General features: G+C 36.4%; 2 protein-coding genes across 3 annotated transcripts in view; one reads left to right on the forward strand and one right to left on the reverse strand.

Annotated features, from left to right (window-relative positions):
- The window catches only part of LOC149068720 (ubiquitin carboxyl-terminal hydrolase MINDY-2-like), a 41,729-nt gene extending 33,215 nt beyond the window's left edge, over positions 1 to 8,514 (reverse strand). The window contains exons 1-2 of one of the 2 annotated variants that reach the window (XM_089251374.1): positions 7,662 to 8,500; positions 2,097 to 2,243 (exon numbers count right to left, since the gene is read on the reverse strand). In XM_089251374.1, coding sequence (XP_089107500.1) covers positions 2,097 to 2,243; positions 7,662 to 8,039 — 525 coding nt within the window. In that variant the 5' untranslated portion in view covers positions 8,040 to 8,500. Of the gene's footprint in view, positions 1 to 2,096; positions 2,244 to 7,661 lie in introns of both variants that reach the window. The other variant, XM_089251373.1, reaches the window with a different exon arrangement.
- Positions 8,515 to 18,036: 9,522 nt separating this feature from the next.
- Positions 18,037 to 18,712, forward strand: SmD1 (small ribonucleoprotein particle protein SmD1). Its single transcript, XM_089251148.1, has one exon. The coding sequence runs from the start codon at positions 18,154 to 18,156 to the stop codon at positions 18,505 to 18,507; it is 354 nt and encodes a 117-aa protein (XP_089107274.1). The 5' UTR covers positions 18,037 to 18,153; the 3' UTR covers positions 18,508 to 18,712.
- Positions 18,713 to 19,161: the final 449 nt, after the last annotated feature.

Below are 19,161 nucleotides of genomic sequence, written 5' to 3' on the forward strand. Positions count from 1 at the left end.
TTTTTTATGTCTCTAAAGTTATTTCTCGGCATAACAGTGGGGACGATCAGTACTGCTGTGTCTACTGAAAGTACTCCAGTAATCATTTTCACTTGGTATTCTGTGATACCCACTTAGCAAAACCAATCCAAAAAACTTTGCGATTTTTTCCCACTCAATTTTTAAATTCGATCCATGTTGTGCGACATAAATATTTGTCATCTCAGCCAAGTAACTGAGGTACTCTTGCGGTAAAAATTTGAAAAAATATCAATCGAGTCAGCTTGCACTTAGCTCAGGAAACTTATGACTGATTGCTTCAGTAGGTTCACTTATATTTTTGTCGAATGCAGTACTTTTTTTCCACTTCGGTTGCATGAATTTTAGTCTTTTGGCACTTGACACATGATGTTTTCTTATTTTTTGACTGGGTAATTATCTGATCTTTGTAAGGCAATTTTGATGTAGAAGGCATGTTGATAGGATCTACAAATTCACCCACAAATGAACTACGTGGTGATCTTAAAACACAGATATCCACAAACATCTGCAGGAATGACCGGGCCAAGCATGTTGTCATCGATATCTTCCTCATCTGTAGCCCGCTCATTTTCATCAGGCAGTAGCTGGCACATTTCGAATTCTTCATCAGAGAGATGTGATATATCAGAATCTCTCAAACTCAGTCTAATAAGCTACTAGTATAACAAAAAAGATGGGAAAAAAAAGTGTAGAAAGTCACAAAACCAGATATCAACTGAGAACTGAAAGACCAACATACCAACAAAATTACTCAAAACGTAGAGGGGGGCGGGGGGGGGGGGCAAGGTCAGTCACAGAAAAAAGGGGGTGTTGCATGTAAACATCGGAATAAGAAATTTGATACGTTTCCTTCCTTTTGAGACACACCAGAGAGAAGGAAAAAGCAATAAATTGTTTTTTCGGAATGCCACTCCTCTGCATTGCACTTTAGAATAGTCAGTAGTGGCCAATGTTCCCAATTGGGAACAATAGTAGGAAAAGTTCCCTAGAATTCAAACAATTTTTTTTTCTCTCTCTCATTGAGCATTTCTTATCATTCTTGGCAATATTCTACAATTAAAAAAAAAATTGAGATGCATGTATGTTTACAAAAACTATTTTAATAATTAAAACATAAACTTACAGATAATTTCCCTTGAAAATGGGTGATTTTAAAATAATAAATTGATATGATAAGAGCTGAATCGAATAACTTTTGTCTTTTCTAAATTAAGTTCAGAACCTTATATGTTCAGGGAAAAAAAATCAGCTATTTTCGTTAAAGAGAAATATTTTTTTTGAATTAATCAAAAGTATGTTCCCAATTGGGAACATTGGCCGTTAAAAGGTTAAAGTATGTTTTTTAACATGGGAAGCAGTTTAGTCCAAAAGAAGTCAGGAAAACATTATTCAGGAGAAGTTTTCTCAAACGAAAACCATGCTTGGCTCCTAAGAAATTTGGTTGGCAACTACATATTTTTTTCACACCCTGAATTATTTTTAAAAAAAGTTCTATCATCCAAGGTACTCTTTAAGAGAAAATTAATCAATTGTGTATAGCGAAGTACACTTGTCTTCTATGTATTAAAGCATCGGAATAACACTGACAAACATAGGCTTTTAATACACAAGTTGCAATGCCGATTACTAGCAAATAGACTAACTAATTAACCATTTAACTAAAAATCTACATAGAAGAGTTGAACAACTTTACACAAGAATATTAAAAAGTCACCAACAAATAAGGAAAATACACGAAAAATACAAAAAAATCCTAATGCATTTTCACACCAATGGGTGTCGTCTTCAGAGGAAAAATATTTAACCACTAATCACGCTGACAAAGTATCCCACTTGGGTTGAATACCAAATATCTTATAGTATTCAAATCTTAGTATTCAACCCAAGTGAGATACTCAGTCAGCGTGATTAAAGATTAAACATTTTTCCTCTGAAGACGACACCCATTGGTGTTGAAATGCATTAGGATTTCTTGTATTTTTCATGTATTTGCCTTATTTGTTGGCGACTTCTTAATAAAAATCTACATAATCTGCAAGTGAACACCAACATACTTCCTAAACTTAAATACTGACCTTAGGCACACTGTCGATAATGCACTCGGAAAGATGCTGCATCAGGTTTTCAGAAGTTGCGATGTCAACAGTCAGAGGCAACTTCACTCTTCCCTTGAGTATCAGAATGTTCATAATAGCGATCAGAGGACAGGGTCCATTCTCATTCTAAGACAAATAATAGGGTGAAAATCAAAAATTATCATCACAACATTATGCATATATAAAATATATATTAAAGCACTGGATTTTTTAATATACAGGTGCCATGTGTCACTGAATATTTTTCATTTAAGCTATTGAAGATTATCATCGACTTGTACTATCAGGTTATAATGAAGATCCCAACATAATTCCTGCATCGATAATTTTTTTCTTATCCTGAAATGAAAAGGATAATTTCTTTATGTCCTTTCAGAAACTGCGAAGCACCCCATCAAATAGTAAGAACCTGCACCCTTATTTTTTTGGACCCTTTCTTGACTTCTATGATTAATTTTACAACTTCCTTACGATTTTGTGTCTTCATGATAGAAGACATGTTGACGTAAATATTCGAAAAAATTTGTCCTCACATCGCAATTTAGTAACACCCACAAAAAAAAATCTTGGGCACAGATAAAAGTACAGTAAAAAGTCTGTTATAACAACAGTTCACAATTACAGTGAAAATTGTCATTATAATGGGCTTCTTGTTATAACATTTTCAGGCATAAGCATTTATTTTTTCGAATTTTCAGAATGTTTTTGCCTTTTTGATACGTCAAAAAATGTCAACAAAATTTTATTTCAATTTTTTTTCCCCTTTTTCTTTTGTAAAGGAATAATAAGTAAAATTCACTTTGTTTCAATTTTTTTAGCCAAGATAATGAAGGATATACAGTGGAACCTCCCATTAGCAGACACAAAAGATGCGAGGTGAGAATATTCTCAGAGAACGAGAATATTCTCCTGGATGTAAAAATTGGAGAATGGAGAATATCCATTTTTCTTTTAAATAATTTAAATTTTTTTAACTAATTTTGTTTATATTATGAAATATAAATCAGTTTTCATTGCCTGAAACATTTACAAAACAGAAATTTTTGACATATTCACCCCCAATGACAACTTTTAGTTCGAGAATATTCTCAGAATATGCTCTTGGTCATTATGAGAGGTTTTAAAGTTTGGTCATAAAGATTTTAGAAACGTTGAAATTAAACCAAAGTTCATTTATAAAGGAAGCTATTCTTATGTAATCACCTTCATTCTAAGATACAGAACTGTTGTTTTCTCTAATGAACATACACTTAAATTCTGTATCACTCACATTTCTTTAAAAGTTGTGCAATTCAGCCATGTGTGTTGGTTTCATTTTATTACTTTTAAACTTTAATATTGTAGACTAAACTTCAATATTCAGTCTTCTTGACGGGAAGAGAAATGGGAGACAGAGAATATTCTTAGGACTACTATTATAAATTACCAGAGAGAAGAATAGTCTTATCATAAAATAATAAGAATTATTCTCAAGTTATTTGTGGCGATTATTTATTACAATGCAGGTTATTACAAATACTCTTGAGAATAATCTCTGGAAAGACTATTATAAATAAATGAAGAATATTCTCATCGAGGAGAAAATTCAAGAATATTCACTGGAAGGACTATTATTAATAACTTGAGAATATAATTCTTATTATTTTCGATAACAATATTCCCAGTAATTTATAAAAGTACTCCTTCCAGAGAATATTTTCATATATATTTATATTATAAGAACAAAGGAGGCCATCCAGGTATGCAAATGAGAATGGGAGCATGAGAAAGCATGACTGTGCAAAGTAGAATGAGAATTTCAAATGAAAAAGTTTTATTGGGACTAGGCTTCCTAGTGTTTAAGCTGACTGCATTTCATTGGTTTTCGTGAGGGTCAGGTTTTTTTTGCGAGATTTAAACAAACGTCCTCCCACTTTTTTTTTTCACTAGTTCTCATGGGGTTCTGTTTCTTCTGGAATTCATGAAAATGTTCTCCAACTTTTTTGAAGTAGTTGTCTGCCTAAGTGCAACTCCAATTTCGAGCCCCTGCTGCCAAATTGGAAATGCCAAATGGGACCAGTGTGGGTCTGGGTCAATCTCCATTGCACTGTATGTTTCATCATTCATTCAAATTGAGCACAACTCCTGTCTATCACCCTAGGCAATTTACTACCGACTGAGTTGTGCTGGAAGTTGTAGCCTATATTTCATCAGCAATGAAATCCACAGCCATTCTTGATCAACCCTGTCAGATACAGGCAGAGTGCATGAGCTTGTGTTGCCTATATTTGTGGCAGTACTGCGCACTGGGACCAGCGTTTTTGATGTCATTCTCTTCGTCATTTTGCACTATGCATCTGTGCCCAATTTTTATTATTTTGGTTGTACTTTGCACTCATATATTACAACATTTTGAAAAACTCCAGAAATGTTCACACTTTTTTTTAACTTACAACCTTGTATCTTTCTAAGTATTTATGAACAAAGATAACTTAACGAACAAAGACTACATGTAATATAACAAGGTTATAACAAAACACTACATGAAGAGAAAAGTGTTAGTTGTGAAAGATGACAATCAAACTCTGCTCCTAACAGGATTGAATGGTTCAGTTCATATTCAAACAGTGTCAACCTGCTGCATCGAGCCAAATTTACTTTGGTTGGATGCTTGGTGTGTAACAAAAGTAAAAGTGCGTAAAAAGATTTGAAACGTTATAACCAGGGTTGGCAGGTTTATGACACATGGCAGTTTTTTATGGTTTAAACTCATATCAAAAACCTCAAATATTGCTTTTCAATATAAAAATTCCCATTGGAAATGCACACGTTAATTGCATGCAATGTTTAAAGTGACTATGTTATACAAAGAATAAATATTTAATATGATTATAAAATAATTTTCTACTCTCTACAGAATTATTTTAGACAAAATATATATGGTTTTTTTTCCTTATAAAATATACAATTTGAATAAAGCATAGTATAAACACTGAAGGGAAAACTATGGAATGATTTGACATTTTCTCCGATTCAAGATAATTCTTGACCTTCCAAAATTTCTTCAACTGCTTATATATGTGTGTGAATATAAGCATCTGATGTACTCTTTTTACAACAGATAAATATTTAAAAAAGTTTATTACATCATATATGTAATGTTGATTTCTGTTATTATTAAATTATCTAGATAATCACTGTGTGAGATTCTCTTATTGTGCACAACATTGAAATATATCTAGCGATCAAAATACTAAACTGTAGAACTAAAATGTCATTTAATTTGGCAATGCTAGCTTGTATATGATGCTTAAGAAACTTCTGTAACTTAAACTTGGTCAAACTTAGTTTATTCTTACTTCTGCATTATGATATGGTATATTTACTAGCATTTATAATGCAATGGTTTTCTAATTGAAGCTGTATTTAATTTTAAATGCGCAAAACAAATGCTTTGGGTATCAAGTCCTGTTGGCTCTGCTTTGGTTGGAAATACTCTATAAAACTGAATTTATACACACTGAGCTCTAAGAAATTTTTAGATGAAAATAAATGAGTTTAATTAAAGTATTAACAGATTCTGTGTGAGAATTTTTACATGGAATAAAATTTTGGGCAGATCAGAAAATTTAAAATATCAAAATAAATTCTCAGTAACTATAATTTCAAATATAAACACTAGTAATCTACATAAAAGTAAGTGGTTTTTTTTATTTAACATATCTATCAGGTTAAAAAAAACTATTTGACAACATTGACAATTTTTTTTACTGTTTTAATACTGATTTATAGTTTCTGAAATCTAAAACCTAACTCCGTGATGTCCCCTATCATACATATTTTGAATAAGCAGCTCTATTCCACTTAGCAAATTGAACACAGGTAATCAGAAGCTTAGATAAAATGAACCACAAAACTAAATTTTATATGTTCTAGACTCTTATGTTGAAAAATTCAAATTTGCAAATTATAATTAATATTTTGTTTTAATTATTGTAATAAACTAATTTATAAAACATTGTAATATACAAAAAAGTAAGTTTTTCATCATGTTTTTATACCTATTGTGTTCAAAACATTATCATAAAACATTCAGTTTGGTTTTTGATGGTTTTCGACAGTTTAAACCTATTTTTGACACTTGGTTTTTGACGTCAAAAACCCAACCCTGGTTATAACTCCCTAATTACTGTAAAATTTAAAAAAACTTTTCTGTATTAGTTTTTCACAAAGAATCACGTGCACAATTATTGGGAGGTCAATATAGTATCCACTCTGTATATCATCCATTTCACCAAACACAAACTCCGGCCATATCGCTATACTCAAATTTACTGCTATTAATGAGTTCAGTTGGAAATGAAGGCACTATCTATCAGTGGTCGCCTCAAGCTCGTTAGGGAAAATATCATTGTTATCTATATTCTTTCCCAATTCGAACCTGGGACCTGAAAGCAACCTTCATGGTGGTAAAATACTCATTTACCACCGTGCCAATCAGATGCTTATGTATATTATCTGGCCCTTGGGAAAGGAAATTGCCTCATCATGTCCTCCCTCCAGATTCATACCTGACCAAGGCTTTTGTCATTCCTATTGATAATAATACATGTTTAATAACTTTACACTAGGGTGCATAACATTTTTGCTTGTATGACCCTTAACTTCTACATACATTTTAAAGTACTTGATTATATGAAATTCAATTAACTACTAACAGCCATATTCACAAACACAGTTTAACTACAATTGCAGTTTGGAAGATTAGAGATTGAAACGGATATTAAATTTGGAATTTTAACCAATCCGCGTCAATATCTAATCCTTTAACCTGCAATTGCAGTTAAACTCTGTCTGTGGTCATTAGTACAGACATTAGTGATTGAATTTTAAGTCAGACTTTGAAATATGTGTGAATATTAAGTATGCAGAAATGTGTCCATTTACACAAAATTAGTTGGTAAGTGGTTAAGTAGTATAGAGTCTGACCCCACAAAGGCAACAAGCCCTTGGCTGACCGGAAATGTTCTGCAGTGAAAAAATTCCCATAATTGTGTTCTTTTTACTTTTTCTTTAAATTCTTCCAGATTGTTCTGCAACGTATATCACAGATTTCAGCATATTCTGCTGTAGGGTAGTCCAATATATTTTATCGACGAAGTAGGCAGGATATGCCAGTGGGTGTGGTCTCGTATAATCCAATGAGTATTCATTTCCATACTTACATTCGGATGGATTTCAGAGCACTTGACAACTCAAAAGTTAGTTAACTACTAAATCACTTAATAATGCATGTGAAGTGAACAGCTTCCAGTTGGGCTGTGCATGCCCCTCCCCCCCACAGCAGGATCTCTGGGCTGGAATCTTCATGCACCCATCTATAATGACTTTAGTGTAAAAACCTAAAAACTGAAATCGTCCTGGGGGTCCCGATCGATCTCTGTCACTCCCACCCTTGTGGGAGAGGAGACAGGGTACTGCGTCATCTACCAAGTAATAACCACTTAAAACCTAGCTTCACAAGCCACATGGTAGGCACAAACACGATACAACTTCACAAATTACCTGAGTTATAATGGGCGTTTTCTGGTTGTGATAGGAAATCCACTTGATGTGATAGATAGAGTTCTGCCGTTCTTCGGTCGGACTGGAATTCTTCACGGGAGAAGGCGCGGGTAGACTCTCACAAGGCTTCGCCGTTGACTTGACAAGAAGCTCATCACCGGCAACGGGACTAGCCGAACAAAACTGAGTTTTCTTCACCTTTTCCTCTTCTTCATTCTCACCGACGGGTGTCGGACACAACGAGTCCTCCTTTCCCTCCTCTACTTCCGGCAACACAACGGACTCGGACTCACGAGCGACACATTGACCGCCGTCCGTCATTTCAGTTGCTGCTTCTTTGGCAGTCTCGATGATCTCACTAGCTTCTTCTATCTCCATTGTGTTGGACGATCAGTTCGTTGACGAGAGAGAGAGGAAACTAGCTGTTCGAGGACGACTCGCGTAACGTCATAAAATGCTCCGATATCATTCTAGGTGAAGTCCCAATAAACGAGCGCAATTAGAGGCTAGAAGCTACGTAAATATAACGATGATTTACTTTTTTCTAGACCCGTGTATAATATAATCATCAATATGCTTACAAGAGGAATATATAATATAAAAATGGACGCTGGTTTTCTAAAATGAGGTCGTGAGGTTTCAACAATAGCAAATATCCGCTCCACGCACTTGGTACTGGATGTCGTCCACGCGCTTCGGCTTTATATAAAATGGTCCATCATGATTCAGGCGGACTCACTCGATCGTATCGAGACGCTTTTGGGATTTTATTTGGCAGTGAAATGAGCGTTACATATCAATTTTATAAGGACGAGGAAATTGGGGAAAAGAAAAAAAAACAAATCTTTCAAAACATCAACAAGTTGATCATGTGAAATTGCGATGACGTCATATCTTTAAATATTACAAATTAAATAAATCACACTAAAATGCACAAAGCTTTATTTTATTTGTTAAAATTTCAATAAAAAACTGTTTAGTTTTTCAATTTTTTTCCACAAAGACTTAATTATGAAGTCCGAGTTTACATGACCATATTTTAGTGGAACAATTATGGGACTACAGAAATGGAGCCAATTAATTACCGCCAGCTGTTCCAAACACTCCACTGCTAAATTATGACAACCGTTTAAATACCCAAATGCTCGATGCTAGTTTATAGCTTGTTTATAGTTCAGTGGCTCGAATCGAGCCACTGAGCTATAACGCTGCACACACACTCGGGAGGAGAGCGAAGAGTGCGACTACAAAAGAAAAAATGCATCGGGCCGGAGGTAAAGTTGCTCTCACATACTGACGAGGCGGAAGAGAGCGAAAATGACAGCAGGGGTTCTGAAGGGTAGAGAAGAAAAGCCTTTGAGCGGGGAACGTGACATCCCGCCAACTAGTAACGCAACCAGCCTGTTCATGCCAAATCAATGAATTTGGCAATATTGGAGGCTTCCAATAAACGCGTTAATCCTCAAAAGCGTACAAGTCCAGAAAAATGTTTTTAATGACTTTCTTGTATCAAACCGTTGTTTCGAATATTATTGCACAGTATGTATAAAGATTGAGAAATAATTATACTTCAATCAAGATATAGACACTGAATAAAAATACATGCCTATAATTCGCAGAAGCTAATTTCGATACTTTCTAAAGAAAATATCACCGTTAATGAGATGAAAAGTGAGAAGTTATCCATACACCTCGATGATGCAACAGCATATAGGCCTACGGAGATAGACTTGGAAGTCTGGGGGGAGGGGGGGGGGCACGGTCATTATTGCTGGGGGGGCACGATGATGATGATGTCAATTCATATATACATTTATACATTAGATCAGTCGACTCCACCTTTGACGATGGGGGGCAATGCCCCCCCCGTATCTCCGCCCATGGGCAACAGTAATTTTTTTTCATGTGGGCAGTGTATCTTTATATATTTTTTCTCGTGGTATTTGCTCTCGTATGAGGTTACTGCACAGCAGATATATTAACATCCATACTTTTTCACGGGCATCCTGTTTCAGCCCCCCCCCCACCCCCATCGTTGGGTATTTTGCCTGTTGCTGCCTTTGAATATATATCTATCTAAAGTCTGTGAAAAATTGTTATTGCAAATTAATTTTTGGAACATCTACTTCCATCTCAACTTAGAGAGGGGGGGGGGGGGGAGGAAGGAAGCTGGAGATAGCACTCATCTCTATGCACGAGATCCTAGGGTAGAGGCATACGCAAGAGAAGGGCGTAGGAAGCTCACACAGTGCCTTCAGCTAGCCAAGAATTAGAAACAATTTCACTACATCGGTGAAGGAAAATAAAACATCGAAAGAAAATACCTTTTTGTATACTATTTGAATCTATTTCTGTTAATTTAAATGCTTTTTAAAGGTTGGTTACTCAAATTGCTCGGGAAGAAAATTTTTTGGCCTCTTCCGAAATTCAATCATGCGTATGCCGCGGAGGAATGGAGTGCAGCGGTATGGTCTTGAGTAGGATTTTTTTGTCGCCCCCCCCCCCCCCACACACACAACTTTAAAATTCGATAATTTTAGAACTGTGTTCATTGTTCCCAGCTAAAACTCCCACCCCAAAATGTTACTGCCCGGGGAAGTTGCTCCTCCCCCGTCCCCCTTTAGTTCCGGCCCTGTGCTGCGGAGCCACCTTTTTTTGCAATCTTTTTTTTAATTAAACGTAACAAATTTTTATGAATCCACAAAAAAATTTTCAAAATTAGACTTCCCTGAAAGTATGGTCAACTTGGTTTAAATTGGAATCAATTCCAAATTGTATAATTTTGGTTCCAAAAAGATGCATCCATGGTTGGAGAAATTCCCGTTAAAAAAGAATTATGAACACGCAATGTTTGTGCAGAAATGAAAAGAGCAAAACATGCCAGTAAAAGGCAGCGCGGAATTCTTTAAGCTTCGCCGTGATTTCCTCACAGTATATATCTTCATTTTTTCTCTCTAATAAACAACATTAGAACTTCTACTAGATTCAGATCATTTGACATCTGTAAGAGAAGACAATGAAATACTCATTATTCTTAATACTCACTTGTATTTAATAATTGTATAATAGTTTCTCACATACACACACAACACAAATGATACAAATACATATGCCACAAGAGACAAATTGTCAAACAACAACAAGGTGAGTGGCTGAAAATGATTGCCGATTAATGGTTGTTAATCACAAATTATCAGTATGGATCCATTATTTATGACATCCTAAAGTTATAGATTCTTCCTATATCCGGCATGTTCTGTGCATAACAAATTTCAATGAAAGCAAGGATGTTGAAATAAACTGGTTTCGATTTTGTAAGAGATACAGAGATATATAAGTATATTGTGTGTGAAATGTTTATATTGTATCAGAAAAAAAATCTCGTGTCTCTTTCAGAACACACGGCATTCCAATTCAAATCCACAGAAATAACAGGTATTCAGTACAATAAAATAAAAGAGAAAAACAAACAAACCATGTTTCGATAATGGTAGTAAGCGATGGGCAATCGTCACGGTGTTAATCCGTTTCCCTAAAACCCAGGAGTTCCCAAACATTTTCCACCCGCGCCACCACTTTCCCTTATGAAGAGCAGTTATAAGCAAAGCAGTGATCCTTTGTCAGAACCACTGCGCCGCTGCACCCCTGACAAAAGTTGACGCGCACAGTTTGAGAACTCCTGCTAATCCATCAACGTGTTGACAAATCCCTACAAATTTGGTGAAATTCTAAGAACATGTTGAGTATTGAGTAGAAAATTAGTGTTGACCAGCAATTCTCAACCTTTTCTGACTCGCGGAGCTCTTTTTTGTATATAATTTCTACGACAGAGCCCCGTACGCTTCGTTTTTGGTTTTTTTTTTTTTCATTTGGTTGTAAAATTTGCTGATTCACTTTACTTTAATCGAGTGGACGCGGAGCCCCTGGGAAGTGCACATGGAGCACTGGTTGAGAGCCGTTGGTATAGACAGTATATAGATAAAGTTTTCGTTCGAAAAGGTTTTGATGTGTTTGTGGGGAGACATGATTTTTCCGCCCCTGTGACTGCAAATCATTTATGGTGGTATATATCCTATGATTTTGTAACGGTTTTTCAGTTTCCTCCAAAAATTTGCCACCCTCTACATTTTGCAGCCCAGGGCAAAGGCGTGGACATGAAAAAAAAAAACATTGAGAGGACTGAAAGTTGCCAATCGTTCCGTGACGAGTTTCGAGCCCGTATGTAGAAGGATGCAGTGTCCCGCATTATTTATTCATTAATTGGGGAAGGGAGTTCTCAGCCCCCTAACAAAATTTATTGGGGGGTTCTGAATTAGCCCCTCCCCACCAGGGCCTCGTGCCTATGTCCCATGGCAATACGTTTCTTATTAAAAGCTATTCAGGGACAAAATTGAAAGGATGGAATTTGCGGATTTTCCTTCTGATACTACGTCCAGGAAACCAGATTCCCCCTCCTCTGCTCCCCTCCTAGTTGCAGCCCTGTTCGTTCGTCAGAAAGAACTGCTCTTGCGATGTATTGTAGTTTTCCATGCAATAAGCGCAAAGGGATGGGTGGAAATTTGAGAAATATCTCGAAGTGTCCCAGCAAAATTTTGAAAAATATTGGCGTCGGGAGGAATTAATCCGTAAAATGCCACCACAACAATCGTCAAAATTTCATATTAGAATAGGTTAGGTTAATCAGAATGGGAATTGAAAAGAAGATAGAGCGCCAAAAGTGGAAAAAAGTCCGAAACACTCCCTCCAAACTGAATGGGTGTGATGATGATGATGATCCCTCCTCAGAAGTTTTTTTTTTTCAAGAGAGAGAGAGGAGAAAACTGACCAATGCCCCAAATAGCGTTTGATTTTACCTCCCGGTAAAAACAAACCGGATTGAAAGAGTCACGTACCTCGTTGAGTAGCCTCGCTTCCCGAGTATGTGAGGCGCAGAACAAAACAGTACATTTGCTTTCGACGCTTGCCTCTACCTCTCCTCTCGGGTATGTGTTCGGCCTTAATCCCCGTTCACATGTGCAAGATTGGGGTTCGCTTTGGTGGTAATTACCGGCATGACAACTTTTTTCCCCTCGTAGAGAAGAAAAAGGTGGGAGAGAAGCTCATCAAAAAAAGCCCATCTTTCTTGGGGTGGATTGGAGGTCGACACCGACCTTCTCTCCCATAATCCTTTGCGCCGCGGAAACTGCTATAAGCTCCTTCGTCAACCATCTTGAATCAATCACTTCCGTTCAACCTACGGGACTAAGACGCCTTCATATTAAGGAGTTCTATACGTGACCAGGGACGACTTCCGGAAAGAAGAGGGGGATTACCGGCATAAACTAAAACGTCATGTGAACGGTTTGTAGCGAAAATCCCCGTTACCGGGAACTTCCCGGGATGTTTTATTGTACATGTGAACGGGGCTTTAGGAAAGGAGTGCATCGAGCTTATATTACTGGAGAGAGTTATGTCAGCGGATCCGCCTTGGCAGCGCTGAGAACCAAGGTTTATAGAATATATAAGGTTAGTCATTAGCAAGCGCACGGTTCAAAATGAAACTCGTTTTGACGTCACCCAATTCATCACGTCACCCACTCGAACGGGAGCATAATGTAATAAAATTGTTGGTTTTTAATGAATTTTTTCGCGCAGTGTTCATGCTCAAAACTTCATGATTTTTTTCGAGTGGATGCAACAAAAATCGCTTATATAGTCAAAATATTTTTTTTCTCCAATTTTTAAAAAATTTATTTGATTTTTGATGAAATTTTCCCCCAACTCATGTATGCAATGTTAAGTCAATGGAAGCAGCTTCTCTTCCACGAGAGGGAAATTTTATAAACCTTGAGGGAAATTATCAGGAACGCGTCTTTACGAGAAAAAATCATACAGGGAAAGAAAAACATTAGATACAACACATTTAAAAGTGTTTAATAATTTGATTGGATTGAAAAAAAAAATTTCTTGGTCTCATACAGTATTTGTTTATTATTATTATATTGAACTCGGCCTCACCTAAATTAGAGCAATGTACGCTCGCAGATTTCTTGTACAATGCAAACACGCGTGAACTTGTTTGAACAGTTATAATGTGGTGAAATTGATTCCCAAACAGGATGCCACGGCACCCGTGGGTAAGGGGCAGAATTTTTTTTTTTTACCTCAGGCGGCACGCAGTTTAGCTCCAGACTAGTAACAGGGTGGAGCAGCGCCCGAGTAGTGCAGTGGTAAGATGCTCACCTTGTATTATGAAGGTTACCGTCAAGGTCTACGGGTTCGAATTCAGGCATAGAACGTCAGAAACAAAATCTTTTACCTAACCGAGAATTCATTTCCTCCTCAACTCCACTGGTTGGAAATTGATGTGTGACTGGAGTTGGTGTGCGTTTCATAACGGCAGTCCCGTCACTTATCTACAAGTGCTGGAGCCTGCGTTGTATTGCATAATCATTAATTATATAGGAGATAAATAATTAATGAATATACTATGCAACGCACCCACTCCACTCCTGTACAAGGGCTAGAGTCCTGTATATACAGACCAACCAGAAACTTTCAGCCCCCAAAATTGAGCCGATCAAAGATTCCATTCTGCTCGTGAAAAAGTGTTAAGGAAGTACCCAGTGCTTAAACACGATCATTGCACCATCTTTTATATCCAGCCCGCAGACCGAAATAGTGCACGCTTACGTAAAACGTATACGAAATACGATTATACAGTATAATAATGCGCTATTGATTGTGGTGCAGTAGTGACTATGCACAGATTATTCCAGCATCAATTGAACATTTTAAAATTAATTTTATCCCTGTTTTCATTGCCATATGGCCCGTGAGCCGAATTTTTTGAACATTTATGTTGAGGCCCGAATTAGACATGGGGGGAATCTGTGACCTGGATCCAAACGTTCAGTAAATCAGTGAACATATGTTTGAATTCTGGGTTCCCTGGGTAGGGCCGCAGGTTGGAGGGCACGTGTGGGCCTGGTGCCCTGAACCGGGGGGTGCAAATTTCATCCTCTAACCTCTCTTCGACATTACAAGGGAGCGCCAAAATACTTGCTTGTCCTGGCTGAACAAGCATCTAGTTGCGACCCTGACCATGGGGGGAGATCAGTGCCGTCTTAACGCATGGGCTTACCTATGCGTGTCCAGCTGGACACTGCCGGGGGCAGTGCCGTCTTAACGCATGGGCTTACCTATGCGTGTCCAGCTGGACACTGCCGGGGGCAGTGCCGTCTTAACGCATGGGCCCACCCGGGCGCGGCCCGGGGGCCTCACAGAAATTAGAACCGGTTGAAATTTTCGAAACTTTGTCAGTTCACGCCTCAGAAAAAGCATTTGGCCCGGGGGCCCATGATGTTCTTAAGACTGCCCTGCCCGGGGGCCTCGAGAGAAGAAAGGGCCTTACAAAATAAAATCCGGTTGAAATTTTCGAGAATTTGCCAGTTAGGGTCTCGGGAAAAAAAAAACTTGGTCAGGGGGCCCACGATGCTCTTCAGACGGTCTTGGCGGAGATACGAGGAGAAAAGGGCATAACCCCCCCCCCCCCCCAGCGTCGAAGGTGAAGCTGAATGATCGAATGCATATGCGTATATATGCACTGACATCAGCATAATTATGCTCCCCCCCCCCCTCAGACTTTCAACTCTCCGACTATGGTCTTGACCTTGGGCCAGGGCCACAACTAAATTCTTGGTCATCCGGGACAAACGCGCATTTTGACACCCCCTTGCGACCGGGGCATTATTGAAAGATAATTTCAGAATGATAAAAATTATATGATTCCAAAATAAATGAAAAAGCGATAATTCCAGAATTAAGGAAAGAGATAATTTCAAAATTAATGAAAGAAAAATTCTGGAATTAATGAAAGAAAAATTCTAGAATTAATGAAAGAAAAATTCTAGAATTAATGAAAGAAAAATTCTAGAATTAATGAAAGAAAAATTCTAGAATTAATGAAAGAAAAATCCTAGAAGTAATGAAAGAAAAATTCTAGAGATAACTGCAGAATTAACTAAAGAGATAATTACAAAATTAAGGAAAGAAATAATTGCAAAATTAATGAACGAAAAATTCTAGAATTAAATGAAGAGATTATTCCAAAATCAAAGAAAACAATTTCTGCATTAATGAAGTGATAATTCCAAAATAAATAAAAACAATTGTTTTATTTTTATTTTATCTGGAGTTATTAACTCCAGAATCAATGGAGGATCATTCGAGAATAAACGAAAGATAATTTTAAAATTAATGAAAGATAATTTTAAAATTAATGAAAGATAATTTTAAAATCAATGAAAGATAATTTTAAAATTAATGAAAGACAATTTTAAAATTAATGAAAGCAATAATTCTAGCATTAATGAAAGATAGTTCCAGATGAAAATGATGATTCCAAAATTAATGAAAAAGCGATAATTCCAAAATTAATGAAAAAGCGATAATTCCAAAATTAATGAAAAAGCGATAATTCCAAAATTAATGAAAAAGCGATAATTCCAAAATTAATGAAAAAGCGATAATTCCAAAATTAAGGTAAGAGATAATTCAAAAATTAATGAAAGAAAAATTCTAAAATTAATGAAAGAAAAATTCTAAAATTAATGAAAGAGATAATTCTATACTTAATGAAAGAGATAATTCTATACTTAATGAAAGAGATAATTCTATACTTAATGAAAGAGATACTTTCAAAATTAATGAAAGAGATACTTCCAAAATTAATGAAAGAGATAATTCCAAAATTAATGAAAGAGAATTCCCGAATTAATGAAAGAGAATTCCCGAATGAATGACATATAATTTCACAATCAATGAATGAAATAATTCCAGCATTAATAAAAGAAATAATTTAGGCATTAATGAAAGTGATAATTTAGTCATTAATGAAAGTGATAATTTAGGCATTAATGAAAGTGATAATTCCAAAATTAATGAAAGACATAATTCCAAAATTAAGAAAGGCATAATTCCAAAATTAATGAAAGACATAATTCCAAAATTAATGAAAGAGACAATTCCAAAATTAATGAAAGAGACAATTCCAGAATTAATGAAAGAGACAATTCCAGAATTAATGAGATATACTGTAATTTCATAATCAATGAAAGAAAATACTTTCAGAATTAATAAAATAATTTCAGCATTTAATGAAAGAAACAAATACAGAATTGATGAAAGAAATTATCCCAGAAGTAATAAGAAAAACAGTAATTAGTAAAAGAATTAATTACAGAATTAATGAAAGAAAATTCCAGAATTATGGAAGGACAATTCGAGAATTAATGAAGAAAAATTTTCAGCATTAACGAAAGAAGTTATTCCAGCATTGATGAAAGAAATTATTTAACTTTTATTTTATCTTTAGATGAGGGGTCATTCAAGTATTACGTCAGCATCGAGGGTGGGGGGGGGGGGTTTCGGATTTGCTGACTTTTGATGACAAAGGGGGGGGGGGAGCTTTGAAGATTGCTTACGTCATCAACCACCCCTTTTTGAAGATATGAAATATTCTCAGCTGCTGACGAAATTTTGCTGACGGAGGGGGGGGGGGTCAAAAATAGCTGAAAATCTGCTTACGTAATACTTGAATGACCCCTGATGAGTTCTCTATCCTTTTTTTTTTAATCTTTAAAACGCAATATTTAGAAACTGAACTGTACATTTCAATGGGGAAATTGCAAGGCAGGAATATTCTGTTTCCACCATTGAGAAGAAATATAAGAAACCTTATTTCTCCAATAAGGTTTCACCGAATCACGCGATTTCCTTGAATTCGATTTCGCTGCCAACGCAGCGGCTGGATGCTCCCTCCAATAATATAAGCTCGATGATTTTAATCCAAATGCGACTTACAATAACTTTCTATTTTCTACGTCTAACAATTTTATCCACGATTTCAGCAACAGTCGGCGAAATCACCAACTGGAAATATCCCGTTTTTTTTCCCCTTTTAATTTTTTGTGATCAATATGGTTTTCTTCGCAATCTCCGGAATGGTGTCAACAAAATATGGTCACATTTATCATCGAGATAATATATTTTTTGATATCAGATATAAAAAATGTTTAGTATACAATATCTACATTAAAGAACTCCATAATAATGAATACGAACTGTTTTTTTTGTATTTTGAAAATTGAAATAAAAAAAAATGACTGATCAAATGTTTCCGAAGACCTTTTTTTTTGGGGAAAAAGAAATGTAAACAAACACGTGCTTTTTAGAAACTAACTTTTCATGGCTTTAATCTGTTCATGAATAAATATTAATTATAAATTCAATAAAAATAAGAATTTTTGAAATAAAAGTTTAATATATGCTCATATATTTTGCTTTATAAAAGCTTATATTTAGGATAGATTTCTGAATATTCTAAATATTGTGGTCACGGCCGTTCAATCAGCTCATGGTGTAGTTGCAAGTGGCGCTTGGTTAATCCTGTTTGTATTGTTTACCGGCTTGAGTTTGATTTTCGCACATTAGCAGTTTTTAAGCAGACACGATGAAATTAGTCCGATTTTTGATGAAGCTGAGTCATGAGACTGTGACAATCGAGCTGAAGAACGGCACCCAGGTCCATGGCACGATCAGCGGCGTGGATGTGGCCATGAACACTCACCTGAAAACTGTTAAGATGACCGTCAAAAACCGGGACCCCGTCCAGCTGGAAACACTGAGCATCCGCGGTAACAACATCCGCTACTACATCCTCCCCGACAGTCTTCCCTTGGAGACGATGCTGGTCGATGACACGCCCAAGGCCAAAGCCAAGAAGAAAGAAATCGCCATCGGACGCGGTCGGGGACGTGGCCGCGGAAGAGGCCGTGGACGAGGCAGAGGTAGAGGCCGTAGGTGAAAGAAAAACATTATACGAACTTTTTTTTCCCCTCTCTTCACCATCATTCTCGCAACGTCAGTCATTTTGATGACATACATATTGTTCGATTCATATACAATTACTACTCGTGTTCTCTGTATGTTATAATTTTTTTTGATGAATTGTGTTCGTGCCGAGATTTAAAGATGGAAATTAATAAATATATACATCTGAAATATTGTTATCGCTGTCAAGAGTGAGTAAAATGTTTAATTTATAAAAAAGCACAAATATTGCGAATCTTGACCTCTAAGGGTTTGATTACCTTTTCGGTTTCCACACTTTCAACATTAGAAACACCTAGAAGTGTGTAATTAAGTGGTTAGTTACATTTTAAGTCATGCTTTAAAATCTGTCTTGACGTAAGTAATCAAGTGGTGAATGCTCATTGGATAATAGGCGGTCATGCTTACTTTATAGGCTGATATAGAGGGGGACCCCAAAGCAGAATGTGACGAAATCTGTGACGTACGTCGCAGAACAATTTGGAAGAATTTTAAGAAAAAGTGCTAAAAACACTATTACATGTATGGGGATTTTTACCGCAGAACATTTCCAGTCAGCAGAGGGCTCGTCGCAGAACAGTACTAAACATTCTGCTTTGGGGGAGGGGGTCTGTCTACCCTTCTTTCA

The sequence above is a fragment of the Pholcus phalangioides genome, unplaced genomic scaffold (assembly GCF_987345545.1).
Source record: "Pholcus phalangioides strain wild (caught in Gottingen) unplaced genomic scaffold, Ppha-v1.0 ptg000024l_1, whole genome shotgun sequence".
NCBI classification, from domain to species: Eukaryota; Metazoa; Arthropoda; class Arachnida; order Araneae; family Pholcidae; genus Pholcus; species Pholcus phalangioides.

Bases quoted from the DNA above. Each gene is read 5' to 3' on its own strand.
- SmD1 (XM_089251148.1), top strand. From the start codon at position 18,154: ATGAAATTAGTCCGATTTTTGATGAAGCTGAGTCATGAGACTGTGACA.